The following is a 26,550-nucleotide window of genomic DNA, read 5'->3' on the forward strand; positions in this document are numbered from 1 at the left end:
ATGACATCTCCAGCCTTTATTCTGATCCTTTCTGGGCCCCCATATCCTCATCTTCAGATTCTGAGCTTCTGTATCGCCAGGTCATTACTCACGCCTCATCCACAAGCAAGATTTTTCCAGTACCGAGTCCCAAGAATTTAGTAAACCAGCTTGAAGATGTCGTTCTTGACGAGGAAGCCAGTAATCTCGCCACCGGGACCCTGGCTGACGCTGACCTTGAAGTTCTGGACAAAGTTTATCAGGTTCTCGTCCTCGTCAACCTAGGGTTAGTTGTATACGTCAGCGACATCCCATGGTACTTAGTATTACTTGGGTATCTGTTACCTTGAGCTTTCCTGTTACCAGAATCAGGAGATCGTTATCGGCGAGCTGGGCATCGAGGGTGGAGAGCTGGTGACCGCTCATCTTGAAGGGGAGGCTCTACACAGCCGTTAGAACTAGCTTCTCCGGTGCATAGGTAAGAGTGTTATATACCGTGAGCTTCTCCAGAATAGCGTTGGCACCCTCAAACTTCTGAGATTCGAAGGTAAGGACGGACTGGGGAGTCTGTGTAGAGCGTTAAAACCTCATCGACACGCCGTTTGACCGAGTCGCAACCTACGTAGACGGCAGCGAGGCCGGCAATGTTGGTGCTCATGCCCGTAAAGAAGCCATTGACAAACTGCTCTGTTCGAGGAAGCGATTTCGCGTTAGAAAGCTCAGCTCAACGGTAGCTGCATCGTAGACACATACTGGCGATTTCCTCGACGTCTGTTGCAGTTTTGCGTGATTAGTTCGTTACGGCGCATCGCTAGAGGGGGTTGTTTGACGTCTTACTGGCCATTTTGACGGTTGGGGGTTCGATTTTCGTGTGGAAAACTGGCGGCTGTAAGTCTCGACTCAGAAATCAGAGGTCCGGAGAGGTCGTGGGGAGGCGAACAAGAGATGGTAACTGGCAGTTGGATTTATCGCAAAATGTGCCCAAGGCTGTGAAGACGATAAACGCAGGGAGGGATGGTGGGGTAGGCAGAAGAGGGACACACAGTGCAAATTATCGACTAAGCGCATATAGCTGGGTCGTAGCTGTATAGCTGCATAAATGGTGGGATAGGAGCTCTGATAGCGGGGCGCATGCATCTAAAAGGATGTCCGTCTATATCTTAAGCCGCCAAATTTTTTCAAAGTTTCGCAGAGTGTAGGATTTTCCACTCCAACTCTAGGGCCAAAGCTGCAAGTAACCCGACACATTTTTCTCCTTTTTCCTGTGTATCTTGTTGCTGCAATCGCAGCAATGAATTGATCTACAACTATAATGGTAAGTCAATTGGCTTTTATACCAGCTACATGCCGCCCTCTCTCCTGATGATAAAACTTAAGAACGGCCAACTGAATTTCATGTTGAATTCTTAATCACCAACTTTTTGTCTGACTACACAAACACACTCTTCATTGCGTGCTTCTCGCTATATGACATTCCGTATGGGAAATGTACAGCCGCTAACAAGACTGCAATACAGCTCGGCAATGGCGGTTTTTTCCAACCCTCTACGCGACTCGTTTGAACAACAACTTGCCTTCGTACATGGCATCCATCCGATTCTCCCATGTAATCTCAACGCCAGATGCTTTCCCATCTGCCCCCAGCTTGAATTCTGCTGCTACAAATTCCTCGAATCTGAGGCCAGACCATATCGACGCAGGTAGATACACTATCCAATAGTCGCTCGTGACATGGTTGAAGCGCATTGAATAGTTCCATGTTGTCTCTGGACGATGGGCGACCAAGATGCTTTCGCCCAGCTTATCTGGGTGAGGCTCTTCGCGAAGAGTAATATTGCCGTATCCTGGATCGTAGTATGTGCCCGCAAACTCGCTCACAGCCAACGTAGGGGGCGATGCGGGATCTTGTCTCTCGGGGTAAAGGATGTCCACGGCATTTGCATACTGCCAAGACATCTCTTTCACCACTTTGTCCCATCTGTTTTAAAGTCAGTAACTCATGCACGAGTAATTTGAACGCTGGGCTTCAAGGTCAACGTAAACATACTTGGCACCGTAATCCGCACGCTCTTTCTGGGGAATTCCAAGCTTATCATCGATGAGCTTCCACGCAATGGTTTCTTCCAAAGGCTGGCTTATTGCCGTATTCCCAAACACCACCACTCCATACATGGCCTCTGGGAACCAATATACCTCGGACGCAAAAGCATGCATACCTCCACTATGGGTATACACCACATGACCCTTGTGTAAAGTCCTCATCCAGCCCAGCCCATACAGCATAAGATCATATCCAGGCGCGGGATTGGCATCCCAGAGCGTCCTGGGCGATCTAATGTCCTTGTGCACATCTTCAGAAAGAGGCCCGGACTGGTGGAGCAGGCTTTTCACCCACTTGGCATAGTCAAGAACATTGGAGAGTGCTGCTCCTGCTCCGCTGACTTCTACCACAGACATGTGAGGAACCTCATTATACTTCTCTTCGTCCAGATCCCAGTAGTAGCCTGAGGCCAAGTGCTCAGGCCCATCTAGAGCTTCCTGTAGGTCAAACTTGGTCGAGTTCATGCCCAGTGGCCCCCATAGCTTCTCCTTGAGCACTTCTCCAAGCCACTTACCCGTGATCGTCTCGACAACATGCGAGAGGACCACAAACATCAAGTTGCAATACAAAGGCTTTACGCGAGGTTCGTAAGTAAGTGGCAGGTTTCTCATATTTCGGACGATATCCCGCGGAGTTACCTCCTGTCCATCAATAACTCTGTGAAAGGAACGATCGTGACGAGCCATGCCTGTTCGGTGGCTGACAGCATCGTTCAAGGTGATGTGATTCGTCGCCCACTCGTCTTGCAGCACGAAATCGTCGCGGATTATGGACGAGATAGGCGTTTCCCAGCCTTGCGACAAAGCTGAATAGTTGCCAGAATGAATCAAAGCGGATAGGACCGCAGCCACTTGCGCCTTGGTTGTCGAGGCGCCATACCACAGAGTTTCTGGAGTAGCCGGAACATCGGGCAGCGTCGCATATCCATAGCCCTACAGAAGCAGCATCAGACACTCAAAATTTGACATGCGTATCCAGCTATTCGACGGTAGTATTTACCTCGGCGTAGACTTCGTCCCCGTCAATCACAGCTACCGCAACGCCAGGGACCTTCCATTTATCCAACCTCTCAATAACAAACTCCGAAAACTCAGGAGTCAGCGGGTTTTCACTCGCAGTGTGTTCTGAAGATGCAATTGGCTTCTGCTCATCCTGGGCATTTGCTGCATTTCCTTGACCCCTCACTGACACGACGCTCGCAGCGAGGCAGAGGGTCGGAATGATGCGCCACGGTCGACCCATGACTGAGTGTCTAAAATAACTAGATCACGTAAATAGCCGTACTTCGGTAATCCCTTTCTTGTAGATATAAAATAAAAAGGCAAAGCTATCACAGTACAATCTATAGGCTTAATGCTGTACTTATACAACCATGTAGTACTTGGAGTAGGCAGCGGCTATAGTACCCCATCTTACGTCAACGGATCCTTCGAATACCTAATTCCTGCGAACCAATGCGGTAAACTCCACAGGCCCAACGTTGCGTTTGCATGACTATTCGGTTGGCATAGGCCGATAAGCATAGTACCTAGTAATATGATACTCCCATCTTACGTCAATCTTGGAAACATGCAATCTTTCTACTTGGTAAGATCTAATGCAAAAAAACCAGAGTTACTTGACCACGAAAATGAAATTCAAGCAATATCATAGAAAATATGCTTTAGTCATTGCGTTCATATTCCTTGCGTATACTCTAAAGGAACGACTCCTCAGTCGTTTTATAAGCAACATCCGCTCAGCACGACAAAAACTCGATTCCTGATGCATGTTTAACAAGTTTTTTTTTTTTTCAGTTCCCGTATATAGCCAACCCTTTCAGCATGCCGTAAAAACTATAGCATACCAAAAAGTGGTGGATGAGCAGGACAGCTCGGAAGTTATCGCCATCATCTATAGTTAGAGAATGCAAACCAGTCCATATAGCCCATCTCCAGCCGGCAGCCTGTAGAAGTGCTCCTTTCAAGCGCTGCAATGGAAGTCGAGAGCAGCATCTCAGAGTTCCCAGGCGCCCCTATTTGTTCCCATCCGCATTTATTCCGGCTCTCCATTTTACCAAATCCAGTGAAAAGAAAAAGTGAGAATGAATATAAAAAAAGGGTAAAAAAAAATTTGGTTTCAATCCACACTCTGCAAATCGTTCGTACATCATGGCCCATTCCCGTAAAGTGTAGTCGTTAGTGACCGGTCCAGAATTCTCTCTGCTAACTTTGGCTCGCTCTGCATGCTTTCGTTTGATCATTCCAATAAGCAAGGTATTAACATGTATAAATTTGAGGTCATCAAATTCGCCAAGTTATAGCGTCATGCTTTAGCACACGTATCGCTCTTACTATAGCTCTTCCTCTTCTTCTATTTTTATTTCGGGCTTCACCAAAGCTGGCGATTCTTTGGTGGGAGACTCGGCACCGCTTGAAGTAACTGTTCCCAGAGCTGAACTCAAGCTTTGAGTAGTCGACAATCTATCTCCGATATTGGTTTGATCAACGCTTGGCCGTGCTTTTTTGAGAGGGCTGCCAGCCATTGCTGCAGCGAGAGAGTCGAAGTTGGCCTGCAGGCTTGAGCTTGCACTTGGTGCTGATCCGCCCAGCAATCCTGGATCGGCCGGTGAATCGGTTCGTTGCGATGTTTCTGGGGTGGAATTTGCGTCTGGTTCGGCCGAGTGTGCCCTCTTAAGCTATATGAGAATTGATGTTAGCGCCTGAGCTCCATAGGGTTTCGGAAAGGGTCAAATTGAATCGTACGTGTATACGGTTAACGCCATCTGCTAACTCGCCTTGGAATTTGGCATCTTCTGGAGCTAGCTTGTTGGAGCTAGTTTCCTTGTCGGCTACTTCCTCCATCTTGCCAATGAGTTCATTTTCGTCATCGTCATCGTCGCTGTCATCAGCAACATTGCCGTTGCTCTTCTTCCTGGCCTTTCGTCGTCGTGCCTCTTCGGCTTCCTGATCTCGGAACGCAGAAAATCCGACGGTGCCACCGGCCTTGAGAGGTCCTAGGTTAGAAAAGTCGATCTGACCTGAGCGTCGTTTGGCCGCGAGAGCTGTTGTCTGTGAGTTCTTGGCCGACTGAAGGACGCCAATCTTTTGCAGTTGTCCTATTTCGGTATTAGCCAGAGATGTTGAGAAAAAGAAGAGCGCATATAAGTAGGTGATCGAACTCACTTTCACCACGGTAAAAGAATGTAAAAGTAGCATAAGGCTTGTCTGGACCGTCAATTCCAGTAACTGTCTGGGTGCTGATGGTCTTGGGATCGAGCGTCTTGGGTTTAGCGAAACTCGTAGTGTGCTCAACATCTGCGTCGATCCCGTTGCCATTCTCATATTCGTCATCTCCATCGTGCGCATCAAACTGAGGAGAGTACTCTCCCTTTTTAATTTCTCCAGACGCTAGAACGCGGAACATGGCTACCTTGATCTGGCCTGTTGCCTCCGGAGGTTCGTCGTCGTCGTCAGACCAAGAATCGGAGTCGTCATACACGGGCTCGATTGGCGAGGATTCGTCGCCATATCGCAGAGTGCCCTTTCGTGCATCTGAATCCACGCTGGAGTTGCCTTCCAAGGTCGCTGCCTGTCGCCGCCTCCGTCTTTCAAATTTCTGACGCCGCCTCTCAAGCTTTTCTGCAGCATCGTGGCCCTTGAGATCCAAGCCGTTAAGCCAGCGCTCGAGACCAACCTCGCGGAAGAGGAATTCACGCTCGGCCAAGCCGCCGCCTTCAGCATCAGGGACTTGGACCCAGCGACTATTGACCCAAGTCTCCTCGCCTGGGCGCAGCAAAGTAGCCACCTCCTCCTTGCCCCTCCCATCGAAATAAATGTAGGCGGCAATCGTTTCGTTTTCAGAGTTCGTCAAGGGCACGTAGGGAGCCACAGCTCCAGGCTTGCCTCGTTCATTCTGGGGGCCAGGGTGGAGACCTCCAACGAATTGTGGCTTCGGGTACGGGTTCGCCTCGGACGGCTTTGGGGCCGAGTACGGGATGGGGAGGCCGGGAGTTAGCAGCGTGATCGAGATGGCAAACTTGGCGGGCTCCGGCTTGTTGCCTGGGTTGAGGGTTGGCTGCGGCACGGGAATGTATGTGCTAATGCGAGACAGCCTCGACTGCTTCTGTATGCCGTACTCGGGTAGCGGAGCGGAGTTGGCATGGATGCTAACCGCAATACCCTTGAAGCAGGGCATCGTAACGGAAACGAGGCGTGTTGCGAGAGGGAAATTGTCGCTCGAGTATGGGATTTTGGGAGATTTGGGCTGTTTAAGAGCTGGTGGGCGTTGGGAGACGAGGGAGGCGTCGACTGTTTGACCAAGAGAGGGCGGTGGGGGGAAACTGATTAAGCTTGGCGATAGAAGCTCCGATTCACCAGCTAGCCATCCATGTGACGAGCAGAAAGCGTAGGGGGAGGGCGAGTCCTGCGCAACGGAAGCAAGAATGGGGGACGACCAAAAAGACACAGGCGATGAGTTGACTTTGCGTTCACCAAAATAATCTCAAAAGAAGCACGGCCATGACTTGCTGCTGCGAATAAGCACCCGAGGACGGCTCGTCAGTGAATGGTGGAAGGGGGGGCTATTTGGGGGGGTCCAATCCCGCCCGCATCAGCGGATCATCTCTTAGTCCGATCGGGACCTACTGGGTACAAATTCCAGCCCGCTGTTCTAGAGTGCTTGGGCGCCAGCTGCGGTGCTGTCACGGCCGCCTCATGCATGAATGCCACAAGCCAGCTGGTTTTCACCGCAAGAATGGAGCGCATGCGCTGGCACTGACTTGCATCTGTGCTTTGGCTGTGCCCTAATCCAGCCGTGCCGGCAAGGATTATTAGCATTTGCCGCCAGGACAGCTGTTCCCTCTGGCTGGCAGCCGTTGGATCATGCAGCTTGGCGGCGCTGCAGCAATAGCGCCTACCGGTCTAGGGTCTCAGGGCCTTGGGGGATAGAAGGGTGGCATATGGTTTACCCAATGAATTTGAGCCCTGAGCCCAAATGAGGCCCTACTCTGGCGCTTATTGATTCAAAGTAAGGTAACTAGTAGCCCTGGCAGCTTTATCAACCTAGACGGCGATGAAGACGTTTCAAGAGAATAGCAGTTAGCAACAGTAATACCCAACAACTAGTCTAGAAGATTCATCTAAGTGGGTGCTACTACAGGGTCATCTTCATACGACTACTATTGCAAATCAATTGATAACCTGAGAAAACGCTTCTACCGCTAACACCATTTGATAAATTGCCATTGGGGTATCCTATGGATTTGCAATACCTCTCAACTAAAAGATCAGTCTACTGCTCCAAGCGCGATTGCGATTTTCTCCTGCGAACACTGCTGCTCCCTTCCCCACTGTAGCTGGTACCTATACCCGAATCTCGAGGCGATTCAACATCTTCTTCGTCATCAGCTTCTTCGCCGGCAACAGGTATCTCATGAAGAGGCTGTTTATGCTCTTCCTCGTCTTTGATGTCTGGTTCGTGCTTCAACGCAGGCTGCTTTCCGTAAGTAGGGAATTGGTGCGGATGGTCTGATCCACCATCATTCTCCTCATTCCCCTCAGAGTCTTCCGGATCTGTCGCTTCTTCTGTTGTCGGCCGGCGCTGGCTTTTTCGAGTCTTGTATTCCAGCTTGTTAGGCGAAGATCCCATTAAAGAGCCAAAGATGGCCCAAGCAACGCTCATAAAGGCAAGTTCGCAGACCCAGAAAACCGTCGTAAACATGGAAAAGGTCAAAAGGCGGTAGTGAAACATGAGCCATCGGAGGCCGCTAAGCTGCGCCGTCATCGTAAGTGAAGCGCTGTAAATCTGAATGTCCTGCCCTGCCTCGATTTCCACATACGCCGACAAGGGAATAGAAGAGTCTGTTGGGAAAGCGACTCGCTCGGCTACTGGTATTTTCATCGTGCAATTTTGCGCCGTTGGGAATATCAAGTGGTAGAGTAAGAACAGAACACGCGATGCCAAAGACACCACGGGGTCAATATAAGGGAGCAAGGCCGGCCTTCGTGAGTGGAAAAGCACATCGTTCTGCTCGAAACTCGGTTCACGGTTGGCAAACTTTCGCGCATCTTCAGCTAATGCGTAGCCATTCTGGGAGCCCAGTAGATATAGGCTGACCATAAAGTTCCCTCGCTCGACATTGGGAGGCGATCGCGGCATTGAAAGGGTAACGGAGATGTCGTAGTCTTGCTGCGGCTTCAGCAGTGGCACGGTCAGCGCCGTAAGGCCATATGGATTGAGACCCGTCCTACACAGGCAAATAATCAGCAAACGATGCGCCCGTCGTCGCTATATCATCGCAATTACAACTACACGCACCCATATTGCAGATGAACTGGCGTAGTGACAAACTGATCAGGAACAAAATTCTGGAAGAATAGCACAGAGGCAATCGCAGCCAGACCAAGCAGTGTCACCGCTCCAGAAACGAGCAGCGCGAGATTGACAGCGGCCCTCTGGACGGGCTTCGAGGTGATAACGCGCGCAGTCTCCTGGAATGTTTCCTGGCGTACATGACTAGCGTCAGCTCAAGGAGCTTCAAGATGCAGACCAAATAGCGAAGCAGATAGCGATTACCATGGCAGAAAAGTCGAGCAGGTTTAGATCATCCCATAGACTTTTGTGGTGTCCTTCCAATTAGGAGACAAAAAAAATTGCAAGGCGTATGAAACGTCGAGGAAGATGTGCGAACACGGCGACGCACTTGCAATTCGAAGTTTGGGACCTGCGTTGTTGATTTAGGTATTGAGATGAGCTTCAGAGCATGTGATCAACATGACGTCTTAGCCGATGGCGGCGGCAGCAAAAGGTACTGGAAAGCTACTTTCTCCTGACGCTAGCGTGGCTACAGCCTGCGCAGTAAATCCTAAGGTTCCATAGGGACAGGTGTACTATGTACGCGTGTAGTTTCAGCTAATTACCACATTTGGCAGGCCTGCCATATCAATTAAGCGCTGGACTTGGCATCACAGCAATGCCAAGTTTACAGCAGGCTACATACAGACTAAGATTTCCCAAAGAAGAAACAGTACCTAGGGGGCATACACAGACTCACGCATCTGAAGAAAGAGTGAGCAGAAAGGAAAGGACAGGTTTTATTAACAAAGAGCACCCATATAAGAATCGCACCACTATAATCGAATGAAACCAAGCATAAACAATTAAGTTTGAGTGTCCTTGCAAAACCGCAAAAAAACCATCATCAAGATCATATACATTCAAACCAGCCATAAACAGATTCGTCGTGTTTAACATTCAAAAAAATAAGGGGGGTTGAAGCGAAGGGGAATAGGAATGAAAGAAGAAGAAGAAAAGCACCATCACCAGTAATAGCTCGTTAATCGTTGCCTATTTAACAAGGCTGGAGGTAGTTGCTTGGGACCAGCCCAATTTGGCCATTTCCGTTGTGGACTTCTGCTTCCCACCATCCATCATCTTGGTGACGATAGACAGCAAGGTAGTCGCCTTTAGCAAAACCGAGTTCCTCAGGGATAGCAGCTTGATACATGTACACCGCGCGCGCTATCACATATGTTAGCCAACCCGACGGTAGAGATTCATGGGCACATATTAGAAAAGCGTGAGAAATCACTTACCCATATGTATAACTGGTCGTCCATCTCGTGAATATTGTCTAGACGGGTCGGCCACGCTTTTGCTGCGCTGGTGGCCTCCATCATAAAGGCCCATGGCTCGCGACCCTGGCCGACTAGAGGCCCGGCTTCTGGTAGAGCCATAACGATCATCGCCGCCACCGGGAGAAGCTAATTGCATCGCCATTTCAGAACCGCTATAGCTACTTCCCGGACGGCTCTGAGAATAGTTGTTATAGTCCCCTCTATACGGATTTGGCGAAGCCCCCCTGGTCGAGCCCCTAGTGGACCCGTGGGGAGACGCTCCGCGGTAGTATCCTTGATCTGGAGGACGGTTCAAACTGGTTGAAGAATTGTTCCGCTGATGATAAGGGTTTGGAGACGCCGAGTGCCGAGGATCATTGCTCATTTGCCGGTGAGGCTGGGGGGATGCGCCACGAGCAGTAGCTGGAGAGGCCGAGCGATCGTTACCTCGCGTACCAGGTCGTGAGATAGGAGAGGGAGCGTTGCTCGCAGACCCTCTACGACCGTCATCGCCGTAAACACTTCGTGTCTGGTTCGCCACCTTTTGGGAAGCTTGCTTCATAGCCTTGGATGTGACGGCTGGAGGCGGCACTCCCAGCCTCGTCACCTGGGTTTGAGCCTGGTACGAAGGCGGAGGCGTGCCGCGCGTGGCGGCAGCTGCATCATGGCTGCCGGGAGCCGGGAATGCTCTTGTCATCGCTGCCTCTGTGTTTGGAACAGGAGTAGAGATGCCATGGTAGTGGTCGGCCGACATTCTCACCGAAGCTTGCTTGCCTACATTGACATTCTTGAGCTCGGCCAAGGCCGCTGCAATGGGATCCGCCGGCTCAGCCTTCTGGGGCACCGGTTGTGGTTTCTGTCGGCTGGTGTCAGGGGTCGTAACAGGGAGCACGTTCTGTCCCACACCAAGAGCCAAGCTTGCATTAGCATCAATTGGCTCTGGGCTAGCAGTCCGTTCTTTCAGCAGATTCCTAGTCTGCGGCTCGCTGTTTCCGTAGGGCTGCGGTCGGCGGACAGGGCTTGTCGATCCCTGGGATTGAGACGGGTGCCAAGTGTTTCTGTTGCTAGGTGCACCACCAGCGGCGGCAGCAGCTTGCAGATCCTTGGTGCTCTTGCGTCTAAAGGGGCTGTGGTTTTGAAAGAATCCACTTCGTTTCTTGAGGGCTTGCTTATCAGGGCTTGACGAGAGCGGCGATGACAGCGGAGGGTCTTGCTTAACAGGGGATATTTTGCCGCTTTGATGTTCCTGGCTGGAAGCCGACGTAGGATCGGAATATTCACTGCGAGAGTCTCGGCTCGACGGTCTGGCCGATTGGATCTGGGAGCTGCTAGCTGACGGAGGGCCAGGGCGGCACAGCATCGTCATGCCGTCCTTTGGATATGGGTCATGGGGATTTGTTCCTTTAGGACCTTGCCGAAGATTATCATACGGTGATGGAGGGTTTGAGCTTGTTTGCGACCTGCGGAACTGGTCGTCTGTAGCCGGTGGCTGCCTACGATACTGGTCTTCGGCCGCAGGTGGTTGCCTGCGATACTGATCAGCAGCCGGTGGTGGCTGTCTCCCATATTGTTGCTGCTGCTGTTGCGGCGGCTGTTGTTGCTCGTCAGGTGGAGGTAACTGTCGGCGAAGTTGGTCGTCTGGGCCAGGCTGCTGGCGGCGATATTGATCTTCTCCCGGTGGCGGAAGCGCCCGATATTGGCGATCTTCCATGCCTGGTGGTTGCGGCTTGCGGAATTGATCCTCCGAAGATGCGCGTGCAGCTGGCAGCATCTTCTGAGGGCTCTTTTGAGGAGTTGCCGCACCCTCGCGGCCAGTTGGCTTGACCGGAGGTCTGTGGGCCAAATCGTTCGCCAGCGCGGAATTGGGATCGTGATGCGATTCAAACGTAGAAGGCTGCGGCGAAGACGAGCGGAAAGCCGGATTGATACTCCGGGGAAATTGCGCCACGGTATAGTTGTTTTCGTCTTCAGAAGCTTCAGAGTTGGTATCATGGACATCGCCGCGGACGAAGTTGATGTACTTGGGGGCCTCGGGGATCTCTTGGCCAGTACCACGTTCGTTTATGAAAGTGATGATGTCAGTCCCCACGTCCATGTTCTCTAAAGAGAGGCGAATCTTCTCGCAAGCAGCATCGTCGCTAACGCAAACTGTCGACGCGATGTTGGCATACGTCCAGAGGCTGTTCTTGGTAAAATCGAGTCTTTCTTCCTCAAGGTCCTGAAATTTGTCGGCAGCGGCCTTCCACTCTCTGTTCCATCGGACTGTGGTGTCCTCCAATACCTTGACTGCATTCTCGTATTCCGTGTTCGAAGTCGCGAGGCTGATTTGAGTCTTCTCCAGCTTGGCTTTGTTTCGACGCTCTTCTTGACCCATCACCATGTGGCCTTGTGCGAGATAACCCTTAATTTTCAAGCATTCTTGTTCGTATTTGTCCCGAGTCTAGTTACGTCAGCCGAGGAACATTTAGTAGCATCTCGCGTGTGCCCCTTACTTTGTTTACTTGATTTGTTTGTTGAACCTTGATCTTGAGCAGCTTCTCCACAGTGCCCTGAACAATCTTGCGTCGTTCTTTGATGCCTCCTGAGAAGGCGGCCAGCGGTTCTTCGAGCTCTGTCTTCATTTGCGCGGCAATGCTTTGATGCTGCTTGGACATGGCCTCGAGTTCGCTGCGGACCGTTTCCATAGAAGCTTTGAGTGTCCCGGTTTCATGAGTGCCTATGGTTTTCTTGCTCAGATTCAACAGCTTTCGGGCATACTCATCTTCGATCGAAGCTCGTGCTGTAGATGTCGCAAGTTAGTATTTGGTCGGCATCGGACACCAGTTCATCATCTTGGGGCAGGCATCCTCACCGCCATAGAAGCTTTTGAGTTCGTCGCAAGTCTGCTTTGAGTTGACCATGCGGTCGAGAAGGGGGCCGACGCCAGCATCGTCTTTGCCCCAAAAATTGTTGGCAACTGCATCGATATTACTGTCAGCATCGTCTGCTCTATCTGGGCGCGGGTTCGCGGCGCATGGTACTGACAAGACATTGCTACCGCCGGAGCGTCTGCGATTGCGGCAGGCATGGTGCCCGGTCGAAGTGAGGGGTCGACTGTATGTGCCAATTTTATCGTAAAATCCAAAAAAGCGATCGGAAATGTGTCGAGGGAGCTCGGATGGCCTCTGTCGCATATATCAACGCGCAGCTGCTCGAAATGTCACGGGTGGTTGCAAGATGCAGAGGATGCGGGTATGGTGCATAAGAGCCCGTCCAGATGGATAGCCGCCGCACCGCCAAGCCAGGACAGTGGCGTTGTTTAGAGTGGCTGAAGCGTTGGCCAGGAAACAGCCCAGCCCGGCGCGGCTGCATCACGTGAGCCTCCGCAGCGAACCTAATGGCTGGCCAAGGCAGCGCGGGCTGCCACCCTGCCTCGACAAAGGCGGAACAAATCGCCGCCCTCGTCTACGCTTCTTTTTGCGGTACTGTCCGGAGCCTCTTCCACCCCATCCTGCACCCAAGCCTTCGAACGAGACCCTCAGACGCTCAAACGTACCTCGACGCACTTGGTGGACCACCCTCTCGGCTGCTACCTGACTGCTGCTTATCGCCTTCCCAGAAGTCGCTCAATTCCCTGCGCCATCTGCCAATTCGGCGTCTTGGTATTACTGCCACGAGGATCTTTCACGCGAACCCACTTTGGCTCGACGTCCCGCACAGTCAAGCTTCGCTACCAGCGCCTTGGCTCGAAAGAAGCTTCCTCTTCTTCCACCTCTTCTCCCCAAACTTCGACCAGCAATCATCTCAACGCCTCTGCCCCTCCATGTAGGAGCGCCTCTCGGTTCTACCTTCTGATACCTAGCCGTTACCTCGTTTTAACCCTAATCTCCTCCTGTCCTTAATCCACCGGTCTGCCTTGGCCCGTTGGCAGACAACACCTCATCCACTCTCGACCGCCGCGAATATCCCTCCATGGTCCCCCCTCCACAAAGAGCGGGATCATTCTCACCAAATCCTGCGCAGACTCTTCAAACTGGCAGTAACCACTCACCCCATCCATCGCATACTGGTATCCTCAGTGCTGGCGCGAGCCCCAGCACAAGCAGTCCAACGGGGGCCAACTCCCTGACGAAAATTGTCGTCGCCCAAGTCTATCTCTTGCTCAGTACCATTAAGGAGGATAAGGATCGTGCCAAGTGGGAGCTGCAAGTCGAGCAATTACGAAAGGTAAGCCCTTCCTTGGCTCCAAATTCCCGGATGGTTCTAACCCCGCTGGCCAACTATAGCTCATCGATGAACACGGCATGGAGGTCTTTTCTAAATACTTCACCCGGTTGGTGGCGGGCAATGCACCCCAGATATTCCCGGGCCTCAACAGACCCGTCGCCAACCCTGGCAACTACCACATCCTCGTTGGTGAGATGCGCAAGATTGCACACGATGTCGATCAGGCCACAAAAATCGCAGAGTCGGTGGAAAGTGGCACGGAGGACATATTCCGCGATTTCGACCTGTCAACATTTATGGAGCACTTCAAGCTCGATGCCTTGGAAAAGACCTTGTTAGCTTTGGCATTCAAGCTTGGGTCTCGCCCTGACTTGAAAACGAAAGGTGAGACAAAGATTGCACTTTCCCATAAATTTTCCTTCTTGGATTCACCGCTAACGACCGGGCTCTTTTCTAGCGGATGCCATCCTGTCCACCAACTTCCCGACCTTCATGGACATCATCTCTCGACCGGATATTGAAGCCCACTCTGACCTCACCCCCGCCTTTGTATCACTCATCATTGACAGATTTTTGCAATACTATCCTCCGAGCTTCAATGCAGCTTCTCGCCGAGACCTCCAAAATTCGGTTGCCAAGCGCTATTTGTCTGTGGACCAAGCGCCCCCTTCCGAAGTGTTGGCAGCCCTCGATATCAGCAGAGTTCTGGCTGATCGGCCTGCCAATTCCTTGGCTCGCTACATTCAAAAGTCTGGGCCGGACTCTACACGGGATGAGGAATCGTGCTTTCAGATCCTGCGGGGCCGTCCGGCTAACATCCAGCTCGGCCCTGAGCAGGTTTCTGCGGCACTGACATATGCTACAGTCAGCCAAACTCCCTCGCATGATCCCGTTGTTCTCATCAGCGCGCTCCTCCGTATTGTGCCCAAATCTTTCGACTGGACCGAAGTGGTCCTTTGTTTTGATCAGCCCTCGGCGCGTATCTCTTCTGCTCAGTTCCTACGGCTTTACAGGGCTCTTTTACCTATTGCCGAGGAGCCAGCGAATAACTTCGATATTCAGCGGCTGTGGGGTGGCTCTTGGAGCGAACCGGAGGCACAACTGTCTTTCGTCAGCGCCTACGCGTCCCTGGGCCCTGATCAACTCGATGCTACCACAATTCCCGGTCTCGAACGGAGCATCAAGATTGAAGACTATGCAAATTCGCCTCCCAATGTGCAGGAACGTGCCGCTGTTGTCGTCAAGCATCCACTTGTATCCGTAGCGGCACTGTCGGCGATATTCAACGTTGCTCTCAACTCAGTCCACGCATCCCAGAGTGTCGAAGCCAAGCGACTATTCCAAGAGGTAGTCGTCCCGAACCTTGACATCTTCTTAGTCTCCGCTTTTGAGGTTCCTAGGCAGTCATGGGCAGTCATGGCCATTGATACTCTGAACTCTCTGTTCGAAACCTTTCTATACAAGCGCTCACCGGAGTACGACTTTGTGCTCGATAGCCTTTGGAAGAAGGACAAGGAATGGGTTGTGCAGCGACTTATTGACGCGCATGCGGTCAAGCCTGTAGATCTTCCACTCATTTTCGACCATGCAGCCAAGCATAACTGGCTGGAAGAGCTAGTGTATCTTCCAAACGGATTCGGCATTGATCTTGCAGCCTTTGCTCACGCGGAAGGTTACTTGGACTTGTCAAAATGGGCCCAGTTCAATGCTGAGAGAAGCAATGAGATTGCTCGAACTTTGTTGCAGTTCCTCATGATCAAGGCAAACCTAGAGATCCAGTTCCAGCGACCGCCAGATGGCCAGCCACCTGTGAAAACCAGTACCAGTCTCCAGGTGCGAACTGTTTCGGCATTGTTGCAGATACTCGAGGACTTCTTACCCAAAGCACCAGTTCTCGATCTCATTCTCGTCCAGCGTCACTGCATTACCGCGTACCCTCGCTTGATCAACTATGGAGAGGGGTACGATGACATTATCGATGCCAATGGAAAAGACGGAAATGCTCTACCGCAAGCAGCCAACAGTAAGATGGAAGAGCATTATAAAAAGATGTATGGCGATGAGATCCAAGTCCGCACAATCGTGGAGATATTGGATCGCTACAAGCATTCGCGGGACCAGCTCGACCAGGATGTATTTGCCTGCATGATTCATGGCCTATTCGACGAGTACAATCATTATGTCGACTATCCCCTTGAAGCTCTTGCCACAACCGCGGTTCTTTTTGGAGGAATCATTTCTCACAAGCTAATATCTGATCTTCCCCTGAAGATTGGTCTTGGAATGATTCTAGAGGCTGTAAGAGATCACATGCCTGATGACCCAATGTTCAAATTTGGTCTTCAGGCTTTGATGCAGCTCTTAGTGCGCCTTCGGGAATGGCCAGGGTTCTGTAAACAGCTACTTCAAATTCCTGGTCTCCAGGGAACCGAAGCGTTCAAAAAGGCAGAGGAGATTGTCCGAGACCACGAAGAGGAGCTTGTACGTGCTCGCAATGGATCAGGCACTCCCCATGGGGTGGGATTCCCCATCGATTCTTTTGCGAACGGGACTGGCGATGAACAAGCTAGCATTGATCGTCCGGCACCCGCGTTCGCAGCCATCAGTGTTGATCCACCCTCTGCCGAACTCGAATTCGAGGATCCAGATGATGAGACCCAGGGCAAGATCCTATTCGTCCTCAACAACATCACCAAAGATACCCTGCAGTCGATGTTCACCGAGCTTCGTGATATGCTCGAACGAAGGTATCAGCAATGGTTTGCTAGCCAGCTCGTTGAGGAACGAGCAAAAATGCAACCCAATTATCATCATGTGTACCTGGAACTCGTCAAACAGTTTGAAGACAAAATTCTCTGGGCCGAGGTTCTCCGCGAGACGTTTATCAGTGTATCTAGGATGCTAAACTCTGAGGCGACTTTGCAGAATTCCACGGAGAGATCACATCTCAAAAATCTTGGAGGGTGGCTTGGTCTATTAACTCTTGCCAGGGATTATCCGATTAAGCACAGAAACATTGCTTTTAAACAGCTTCTTATTGAAGCGCATGACACCAAACGCCTCATTGTCGTCATCCCGTTTGTCTGCAAAGTTTTGACCCAAAGCGCAAACTCAGCAGTTTTCAGACCTCCCAACCCCTGGCTGATGGACATCATTCACTTATTGATAGAACTATATCACCATGCAGAACTGAAGCTTAATCTGAAATTTGAGATTGAGGTTCTATGCAAGGGCTTAAACCTGGACCACAAGAGCATTGAGCCGTCTGGAGAGATTCTCAACCGACCTGCTGCAGACGAGCCGGATAGTATTCTTGCTCAAGAGCAACTCGAGGCCTTTGAGAGCTTGTCGCTGAACGGGATCGGATCGGTGGTCGGACCTGGCTTATCCCCTCAAGTTCCAACCATTCCAGAGCTTGGACCTCTCATTACGATTCCTCCTACCAACGAGATGGTTGTCAGCACCAGCAGGCTGCACGAAATCGTTCGATCAGCTCTCACTCGTGCTCTTCAGGATATTATACAACCAGTCGTCGATAGATCCGTCACTATTGCTGCGATATCAACCCAGCAGATGATTCGGAAAGATTTCATTGCCGAACCGGATGAAAACCGCGTACGAACTTCCGCTATCAACATGGTGAAGGCTACTGCCGGCAGCCTAGCTCTCGTTACGTCTAAGGAACCTCTACGAGCAAATTTGACCAACTACATGAGGAGCCTTGCCAACGATCTGCCGTCGGGTCTCCCTGAGGGCACCATTATCATGTGTGTCAACTCCAATCTCGACCTAGCTTGCAGCATCATTGAGAAGCAGGCTGAAGAGCGAGCAGTGCCGGAGATTGAAGAGATGCTGGAGAGTGACCTGGAGCACAGAAGGCGGCACCGTATCCAGCAGCCAAATGAGCCCTACCATCTAACAGGAATCAACCGATGGGCCATGACTATCCCAAGCCCTTACAAGATCCAACCGAGACCTGGTGGTCTGAATGCCGAACAGATGGCGATTTACGAAGACTTTGCGAGACAGCCTCGCACTACCTCTTCTACAGTAGCATCTCATGCGCCATCTGCATCAGAAGCTACAAGATCGCTGGCAAATGAGGTCCTGCAAGATACCTACAGTACCCTGCCGAACATTCCCACGCCCGCCGAGACACCTTCAATCCAACAGCTGGGTGCGCAGCTCCAGCCATATGCCCCTGTTCATAACCTTGCCGCAGCCAACGCGATGGGCAACGGACGAGCTGCCGGGTTTCAAATGGATGTTCGAGGTCTGGCAGACCGGGTCAACAAGCTGCTACAGGAGTTACTGCGCGTGGCTAGAGAAGCTCAAGAGGACCACTTCGTCGGCCTGCCCCGACCTCATCCTGTTCTTGATGTCGTCGATGCTCTTGTACAGCTCATCATTAAGACGTCCCAAAACTCGGAAGAGTTTGCCATTTATGCCGCCGAGCAAATCAGTGCCCTCATCTTCCAGCAGGTTGAGGACAACTTGACGCTTGAGAGTCTGGTGCACGTACTAGAGACACTGAGGAAAATTTCTGGCCCTGCTTTGAACAGTCGAGTTCGTTCTCTGTTTGCCCAACAACCTGGGCCAAACTTCTTGAGTCTTCCTCTGCTTGCAGCGCTGATCCGGACCGATTTGCTCGACTGGAGAAACATTGATCTCGCAATGTCAAAGGTTCTTGAAGCTCGCAAGGACAGTTCGCTAGAGTTCCTCGAACATATGCTCGACCTTACAATTCTCAACAACCGGCCGATTGCGTTGTATACTGACTTTGTACGCACTCTCGAGTCAGCCTGGACATGGATATGTGAAGACCCCAACTCTACCACTGGCCAGCGACTCAAGACCAAGCTGATGGGCTCGGTTCCTGCTCAGCCTCCTCAAGGCCCATCTAATGCCGAGGAACAGTCCATTCAACAAGACCAACTAGAGTACGTCTTCGAAGAGTGGGTACATCTATGCAATAATCACAATGCCTCAAGCAAAGCCACGACCATCTTTATCCAGCAGCTACAGGCAAGGCATGTCATTCGCAATCGCGAGGACTTTTTATTATTTGTGCGTATCGGTATTGATATCTCAGTCGAGCGATATGAACACATTCTACACACTGGAGCTATTGGCGATGCATACGTCGCAACAGACTCGCTGGCAAAGTTCATCGGCATCTTCTCCGCTGTACACTCTGCGACACTCGTGTCCCGCGCCGCCTTTTTAGACTCGGTTTTGGTATTGGTCTCCTTGATACTCAACCACCATCATGTGAAGCGAGGGGAGCACCTGAATCAAAGAGTCTTCTTCCGCCTCTTTTCAATGCTTTTCCACGAGATTTACTCTGTATGCGAAGAGTTGCCGGATGACGACCGCCGCGACGTTATGCTGAGAGTTGCTACCAGACTCGAGAGCATCGGCCCACAGCATCTACCTGGATTTGTATTTGGATGGCTGTTGCTTGTCCAGCATCGGGCCTTTATGCCTATTTTGCTGCAGTTGGTGGACAATGCAGGATGGAAGCCTTTCGCAGACCTCGTCTGCCAGCTGCTTAGCTGCTTGAGCGAGCAGCTGAAGGCACTCAACGTCAGCGACGCCGGCAAGGATCTCTCCAGAGGTACGGTGAAACTATTTGTGGTCCTGCATCACGATTTCCCAGACTTTTTGGCAGCCAACCACGTCAGATTCTGCGCCAAGATACCGACGCATTGTATTCAGCTGATCAACACGGTTTTGACCGCGACCCCCCAGCAAAACTACGGCAAGCCTATCGAGAATAACAAAGCTGATCGGCTGGAAGAGTTGAAGACATATCCTGGCCTCATTGATGAAGCAGTTGCAACTCTGACGGAGGCTGGCCTGTTGAGCGTGCTGGACCAGGTTTTCCAAAGCGGCCCTGCGGAAGAAGCAGTGGCACAGATTGTGCACACTATCACGTCCAACGCACCCACCGAGACCACATTTGGCCACGTGGCTATCGCGGCGAACGCTGAGCTCATCGGCGCAGTTGTGCTGTATTCCGGTCACCATGCTACTGAGCAGCCACCCCCGGCGAGCGGTTCACTGTCCATCTCAGGGAGCGAACCAGAGGTTGCCATGCTATCCCTTTTGGTGCACGAGCTACCTCCGGAAGCCCGTTATTACTTGATAGCCAGCATGGTGAACCAGTTAAGGTTTCCCAATCCTCATACTGAGTTCTTTAGCCAACTCTTGCAACACATCTTTGGGAAAGATATGAACGATCCTGAAGAAACAGACATTCGTCAAGAGATTACGCGAATCCTCTTGGAGCGGCTGGTGGGATTTTGGCCCCAGCCATGGGGACTCATCTATACAGTTGTAGAAATATGCAAGAACGAGAGAAATATGTTTTTTGAACTCCCCTTTATCAGATCAACCCCCGAGGTAAGTAATGCCGAGTTTCGATTGCGGCTTTTCCCCTTGTCAAAGTAGTTGCAAGAGAAGCTAATCAAACATTAGGTTGCTGAACGGTTCGCCTCTGTTCTTCAACGGGTATAATTTACATCGAAAGGACTCGACACGAAGCTACGACGATATAGTGGGGAGGGGCTCTATGAGTCTAATCGCATAAATCTGGGTGCGTCGGAGCAAGGAACTCGGTTTACTCAATTTTTCTTGTCTTATTCTTTTTATTCTATATTGTCTTTTTTTTTTTTCTTCTTCACTGGGAATAGAACGGAAAGGGAAAAGGGTGAACTGTCAAAGAAAAGTTCGGATCTAGTTTTGCTCAGTTGAGCATACACAAAGGGGGGCGACTTGAGCGAACGGTATAAATGTAATACTCTGTATTAATGTACGATAAATACTTTTTTTCATCGCGAGAGGGGTGGCGCATTTGGGAGCATCTGGGTTCATGGAACCTAGCCGGATAACATTTGGGTTCAAGATGACAGTTTATGAAGAGGGAAGCAAGGACTACGATGGACATTACAAAGGCGAATGGTTATGGATTTTTTTCTTTTTGTGAGACAAATGACGCCGGGGCAAGTTATTTTTTTCTTATCAGAGTAGTGGCTCTACTAAATGGTAACATGTCCACGCATGACTTGGACCGCCGACCCAGCAAGTGTGACTGTATCAAGAGCCCCGTCTTTGAGGCTGACGTCGACCACAATGAAGCTCTCCCTGCCCATCTCGACGCCCTGGGTGAATTCGTACCGTCGCTTCTGCGTTGTCTGCTTGTCCCCTCCATGGATGCTCATGTAGGCCGCCAGACAGCACGAAGCCGAGCCTGTGGCGGGATCCTCCAGGTCATGGGCCATCATGCGAGTGCGCAGCTGAATAACCGGCACGCCGTCGTCCGTGGTGGAGGTGCCCGTGATGACATGGTAGAAGCGGCCGACAAAGCCTTGCTGCCAGTCGGCGTCGAGAAAATCGGCTGCCTTGAACTCCATGCTGCTGACATTGACGGCGGCGAGCAGCTCCAGCGACGGCAGCTCAATGGGCACAAAGGTCATGCCCTTGACGAGGCTGAAGACGGGCGCCGCAAGCTCCAGCTGGCGAACGGCCTCATTGCGCTGCAGATGGACCGCAGGCTCGAGGCCCGGATAGGAGGCGAGGCTGGCGGCGTGCAGGTGGACGTTGTGCGGGATGCCGATGGAGACGGAGTCCGGGCCGGTGGGCGTGACGGGGATGGGGCCGGCCTTTGTGACGATTTGGGTGACGCCCTGGGGAAGAAGCGTGATGGCGCCGCCGATGGTTGGGTGGCCCGCAAAGGGGATCTCGGCGGTGGTGAGGAAGATGTCGATGGTGCGGGAGGTGTTTGTGGCCGGGTCAGCGACGTCGTGGATGAAGATTGTCTCGGAGAAGTTGAATTCGCGGGCGATGGATTGCTTTTGGGCTTGGGTTGGAGGGGGGCCGGAGGGAGGGATGGTTACGACGGCGAGGGGGTTGCCGGCGAAGCGGGTGCGGGTGAAGACGTCGAGGGTTACGTAGGGAAGTTCCATGTTGAAAGTGTGAGAAGTGAGGTTATTCAGAAAGGTAATGGCCAGGGTTGACTGAGTGTGAAGGTTGGATATGGAGAGGGGAAGAGAGAAGAGTGAGGGGAAGTTTGTCAAAGTAGTTTATATACATCAACTGATGTGACTCTATCTTGATATTAGTACTTTTTGCTTCTCCGTTCACGGCCCTATAGCTTCATTACCAAATATGGAATCTTTACGGAATGCCTAACGAGACATGATGACTTATCAATGGATGACTCTTAAGAACTACTTTCACATATCGGAATTTCCACACATCGGAATGAGATGTCGGGACGGAATGAGATGTCGGGGAAATGTCACCGAGGCTGCATCTAAATGTACTTTACGCCCTTCCTGTTCCTTGCTAGAATAAGCCATGTGGAGCGCTGGTTGTCGAAACAAGTTGATGTCTGGTGAAATAGTCCAGACAGGTATAGGCGGTTTTGATCTAAAATCTCGGCGCCGGGAGCTACTCCGCACCGGGAAATTTGATGTTGTCAGTGTGTTACTGTACCGGCCATGTGTGTATGCTCTGTACTCCGAATAGCACAGTAGTCGCCAATTGAGGTATGGAAAAAACACTAATTGTTCTCTTTCCTCGATCTGGGCTTAAGCTGTAAGTCTTGGTACGTGGTAAAATTGCTGCTTACGGTTGACCAACTGGTTTTCATTATGACTCTTGCTCTTTCTTAGTCTCGCTGTTATATAGGTAGCCAGTTTATCGTATGCTCTCTTCATTATAGCCAATCAGTGTAAGAATATAGCTGCTCTCATTTACCGTCATCTTGTTGATTTAAAAAGTAAATCATAGGCGCAATTAGAAGCAGATCCAAGTTCCAATTCTCATCCAAAATTCTACTATATCGACAGTACAGCTCTACCGGTAGTTGCCATGTTAGCATTCGTTCTGAATCGCCCTTCCAAATCTGTTCGCATTCATCCCGATATTGGCTGCAGCCACACTGGCGGTTTCTAAGATTTTATCATTGCATCTATGTTTTTTGAAGAGTGGAAAGCCATCAATAATTTGGCCAACACTCGCATTGGTATAGGGTAGATGACACCAAGCCACTCCACTAACTGAAAGCGCCTAGCTCTAGCAGCTGCCTTGAACTATGTAATCCTCATCTCCACCCGACCTACCTCTCCCAGCAAATATGTCAACACCACACAAAACCCAGCAATGACGGATATTGGCATCGGCCTCGACTCCCATAATCGCAATCGCAGCCACGACATAACCGACAGACACAGCGGAGACGACAGTTACGACAGCCACGACGACCATGGCAATCGCTCGTCGAAAAGCTACAGCCCTCGGCACGCCAGCCGTCTAAAGCTCCTCGTCAAGCACATCAAAAGCCATCCCGGGGCCTATCTGGTAGCCCTCCCAGCGCTATATTTCCGCTTCTTCCCTATAATCTTCACGCACAACTCTGGGCCTCTAAGCGTGTACCTCGCCGTCGTGCTGGTCTTCGTACCCGTCAAGGTGATCCTGGCGGCATGGCGGGCATACCATTCTTCATCCTACGCATCCAAGAGGCGGAAGAGAAAGGGCAGCTTCCTGTTGCCGTCCAATGGGCCTTCTACAGCGGGCAGGGCTAAGAGAGGTGGAGGAGCGGCGCAATCGCTGCTCTGGCTGAGTGGTGCGCTCTTCAGCATGTGGGTTTATACAACGGGCATCTCGTCCCCATTCCCCACGGCGGCGTCCATTATGGCCTATTCCCCTACGTTACAAGAGCATCAAGCACGCAATGCGAGCTACTTCATTGCCGCCTCCTTCTGGAACAACGAAGACATCTTAGACTCGTGGACCACGCAGGCTCTCAAGCTCATCGACGTTCTCGGCCGGCCGAACGTTTACGTTTCGTTGACGGAAAACGATAGCGACGACAACACGGCCAGCAAGCTGCTGCACTTTGGCCGCGAGCTGACGAGGCGCAATATAGCGCACAGCGTCAACATAACGACAGACCTGCGCGGGTACCCCCCGGAAAATCCCTGGCACAGCATTGAGCACAGAATGGGCTACATGGCAAATCTTCGCAACGGCGCCTTGGAGCCCCTGGAGCGATTAAACAGGCGATTCGCGAATGTCATCATCCTCAACGACGTCGTCTACCACCATACCGACGTGCTCAAACTAATTGCAGCAGTAGGAGGTGATGATGTCGGCGGACGGCAGGCCAAGTATCCCATGTCGCATCAGATCGCGAAGCCGGGCAAAAGACGCATGGCCTGCAGCATCGACATGGACGGCGCGACGGTGTATGACACTTGGGTGCTTCGCGATCGTTGTGGAAGGCCCGTAAGTGGCTTCTGGCCCTTTTTCACAGCAGAGGAGGACAAGAAGGCTGTACGCGAGAACCGAGTGTTGGAGGTTGGCACCTGTTGGAACGGCCTCGTGGTCCTCGATGGGGACATGCTGCTCGACCCGCCTCTCCGCAGCAAGAAGGCGAATTGGGACGCGGCAACGCTGCGCTTCCAACAGCCGCCCGCATGCATCATTTCCGAATGCTCGTTATTGCCGTTGGCCATCACCAACGTCACAGGCGGCGCCCCAGTAGTCATGGACCCCTCCGTCATAGTGGGCTACAGCATCGGGTGGTGGAGGTACTATGCAGTCTGGCTACGCATGCCTGTCGTGCGGCTGTGGATGAACATATTCGAGCAGGGATACTGGAACCTCTGGTGGAAATTGGGGATGGGCAAAGGCTTACGATGGGCCGGGCTGGACGACGGCAAAGAGAAGAACGAGTGCATCATCACCGGGTGGCCCAGGTGCGAGAGCACCGAGCGCGAGTATACCGTCAAGGGAGCAATTAGACTTGGCAAGTGAGAGACACTGGTAACCGAGACGATAGACGGAAGAAGGGCAAAAAGGAATACTGTGAGACGAAGTGAGACATTGACTCGACGACTCGTGTAAATCTCGACATGTCTCTTGGAGATTGAGACTGAGACTGAGACTGAGACCGAGACTTAGACCCTGCAGCCGGCCATTGGACGGTGTAAGTGGTCCCTTGGGTTGTATGCTGTAAGTGGCCTAGCTACAACGGCCGTACACCGCAACACGTTAATTTCGGTGCTGGCTGCCGCAAGAGATGGATAGTGGAGTAAATATCACCAGCGCAAAGTACAGATCATTCAATGGACAAACATCTAGCACGAATGAGGACGGCTAGCAGCATTGACTACGGCATTGGGCCGAGGCATTGACGACGCACAGACAATATCTGGGCATAGGTACAGCTGGCGTAAGTTCTAGGTAAAAGGGCCAAAGCAGGGCGGTGTAGGTATTTGTCTGAATATCTACCTGCAGCAGCCAAAGCCAAGTAAACATTGAATCTCACTCTTTCCTAGCCACTGGCATGTCACCGCCAGCATCAATTAGCATGCACAGCTACTGCACAGCTAGTCCGAGTGCAGACTGCGAGCCCTTCATTTCGGCAAAGGCTGGGCCCGTCGCATTGAGCTCCATCTGCTCTGCTCTGCTGTGGCCCGACTTACACATGACATGAATGCGGCAGCGAGTCAAACGACACAAATCTCGCGCTGCGGTCTTTAATCGCTTAGGGCGCTTTAACTGGCAGCGCGCCCCGCTGGAAAAAGACCCTTGGCCTCTGCGTTTTGGGGGATCCATGTCGCTGTGGCAGGGGTGGCGAAGCGGTGGCAGCAGAATCGACGGCAGGGAATGCTCATGTAAGTGAGGTCGCAATCTATTCGGAGCATTACTCCGTACTCCGTGATTGCCAGAAGCGTCGGGACACATGCCAAGCGAAACCCCAACGTAGCACTGGAGAATTTTTTTTCCTTTCTCCAAGTGTGTGCACACAATTACACACCCACGCACAAAAACAACTGTCTCACTAATTGTTTTTCACAGCCTCTTTTTTTTTTTTTTCTCTCTTCCCCTCCCCCGCCTTTGCTGCAGTGCAGCGGAAGACGCGAATGGAAGCTTTCCTCCAGCCACCACCAATTGAGTGAAAAAGATACTTTGCAGTGTCGCAGCAACAGTGTCAGGATACCGAAATTTGCCGGGCTCTGCAGCTCCGTTTTATTCGCGTCTTTTTCGTTCTAGAAGCCAGTCCAGTACACAGTAGTACTGGTGCGCGTCTCCATCGCCATGATGTGGTCCCCACGACCCTGAAAACTGGAAACTTTTTTCTCTATTCTCTTCAAGTTTTTTTTTTACCTCACCAGACACAACGACTGGGTACTAGCAGTGGCCCCATCAGATGGCAAGCGTTAATAAAAAAGAAAAAAAGAAAAAACCCCACCCTGTGATAGTCCCTGAGTGCCGAGTTGCGGACCAACCAGAGAGTGGCCGCCGTCGCGGTGTCTGGCAGGCGTCGTCCCCACCAGCTCTTGCCAACCCCACCGCACGGGCCTGTAACAGGCATCGCTCTTGCCATTTCCGTGCCATTTCTGTGCCATTTCTGCTGTGGGCCCTGCTTGCCATGGAGGCTTTGGCTGCAGCAGCGAGTGGTCCGTGCGGGCACTGACGTTTAGCGCGCTCCACTTCGGCAGCCGTGACGGGGGCTCTGGCCAATGGGATCCAAGGGGAAAGAAAAAAAAGTTCAAGCTCTCGTGCTTGCTGCCTCTTTTTTTTTTCTCTTGGCCCGCCAACGCCAGGAAAATCGCCTGAGCTCTTACCCTCTGAGCCTCTCTTTGCTCGGTGGCT

At 51.7% G+C, this 26,550-nt stretch overlaps 7 protein-coding genes across 7 annotated transcripts; 2 read left to right on the forward strand and 5 right to left on the reverse strand.

Moving 5' to 3' along the window:
- Positions 1–137: 137 nt before the first annotated feature.
- TGAM01_v201002 (nuclear transport factor 2) lies at positions 138–823 on the reverse strand (the record flags this gene model as incomplete). Its single annotated transcript, XM_018806600.2, has 6 exons — positions 138–260; positions 325–420; positions 475–546; positions 602–666; positions 733–750; positions 817–823. The coding sequence occupies 6 exons, from the start codon at positions 821–823 to the stop codon at positions 138–140; spliced, it is 381 nt and encodes a 126-aa protein (XP_018660242.2).
- Positions 824–1,524: 701 nt separating this feature from the next.
- TGAM01_v201003 (hypothetical protein) lies at positions 1,525–3,322 on the reverse strand (the record flags this gene model as incomplete). Its single annotated transcript, XM_018806601.1, has 3 exons — positions 1,525–1,957; positions 2,027–3,012; positions 3,080–3,322. The coding sequence occupies 3 exons, from the start codon at positions 3,320–3,322 to the stop codon at positions 1,525–1,527; spliced, it is 1,662 nt and encodes a 553-aa protein (XP_018660243.1).
- A 1,090-nt stretch (positions 3,323–4,412) lies between these two features.
- Positions 4,413–6,256, reverse strand: TGAM01_v201004 (hypothetical protein; the record flags this gene model as incomplete). The annotated part of the gene is made up of 3 exons (XM_018806602.2): positions 4,413–4,757; positions 4,825–5,177; positions 5,245–6,256. 3 exons carry the CDS (start codon positions 6,254–6,256, stop codon positions 4,413–4,415), a joined length of 1,710 nt encoding a protein of 569 aa, XP_018660244.2.
- Positions 6,257–7,351: 1,095 nt separating this feature from the next.
- Positions 7,352–12,742, reverse strand: TGAM01_v201005 (SH3 domain-containing protein; the record flags this gene model as incomplete). Its single annotated transcript, XM_024548666.1, has 7 exons — positions 7,352–8,306; positions 8,378–8,562; positions 9,441–9,580; positions 9,655–12,115; positions 12,168–12,454; positions 12,527–12,631; positions 12,700–12,742. The coding sequence occupies 7 exons, from the start codon at positions 12,740–12,742 to the stop codon at positions 7,352–7,354; spliced, it is 4,176 nt and encodes a 1,391-aa protein (XP_024406677.1).
- Positions 12,743–13,626: 884 nt separating this feature from the next.
- TGAM01_v201006 (hypothetical protein) lies at positions 13,627–20,400 on the forward strand (the record flags this gene model as incomplete). The annotated part of the gene is made up of 4 exons (XM_018806604.1): positions 13,627–13,881; positions 13,941–14,265; positions 14,339–20,286; positions 20,362–20,400. The coding sequence occupies 4 exons, from the start codon at positions 13,627–13,629 to the stop codon at positions 20,398–20,400; spliced, it is 6,567 nt and encodes a 2,188-aa protein (XP_018660246.1).
- A 521-nt stretch (positions 20,401–20,921) lies between these two features.
- Positions 20,922–21,848, reverse strand: TGAM01_v201007 (hypothetical protein; the record flags this gene model as incomplete). Its single annotated transcript, XM_018806605.1, has 1 exon — positions 20,922–21,848. The coding sequence occupies one exon, from the start codon at positions 21,846–21,848 to the stop codon at positions 20,922–20,924; it is 927 nt and encodes a 308-aa protein (XP_018660247.1).
- A 1,201-nt stretch (positions 21,849–23,049) lies between these two features.
- TGAM01_v201008 (hypothetical protein) lies at positions 23,050–24,705 on the forward strand (the record flags this gene model as incomplete). The annotated part of the gene is made up of 1 exon (XM_018806606.1): positions 23,050–24,705. The coding sequence occupies one exon, from the start codon at positions 23,050–23,052 to the stop codon at positions 24,703–24,705; it is 1,656 nt and encodes a 551-aa protein (XP_018660248.1).
- Between the last annotated feature and the right edge of the window lie 1,845 nt (positions 24,706–26,550).

Source organism: Trichoderma gamsii (genome assembly GCF_001481775.2).
Source record: "Trichoderma gamsii strain T6085 chromosome Unknown Scaffold_2.2, whole genome shotgun sequence".
Lineage (NCBI taxonomy): Eukaryota > Fungi > Ascomycota > Sordariomycetes > Hypocreales > Hypocreaceae > Trichoderma > Trichoderma gamsii.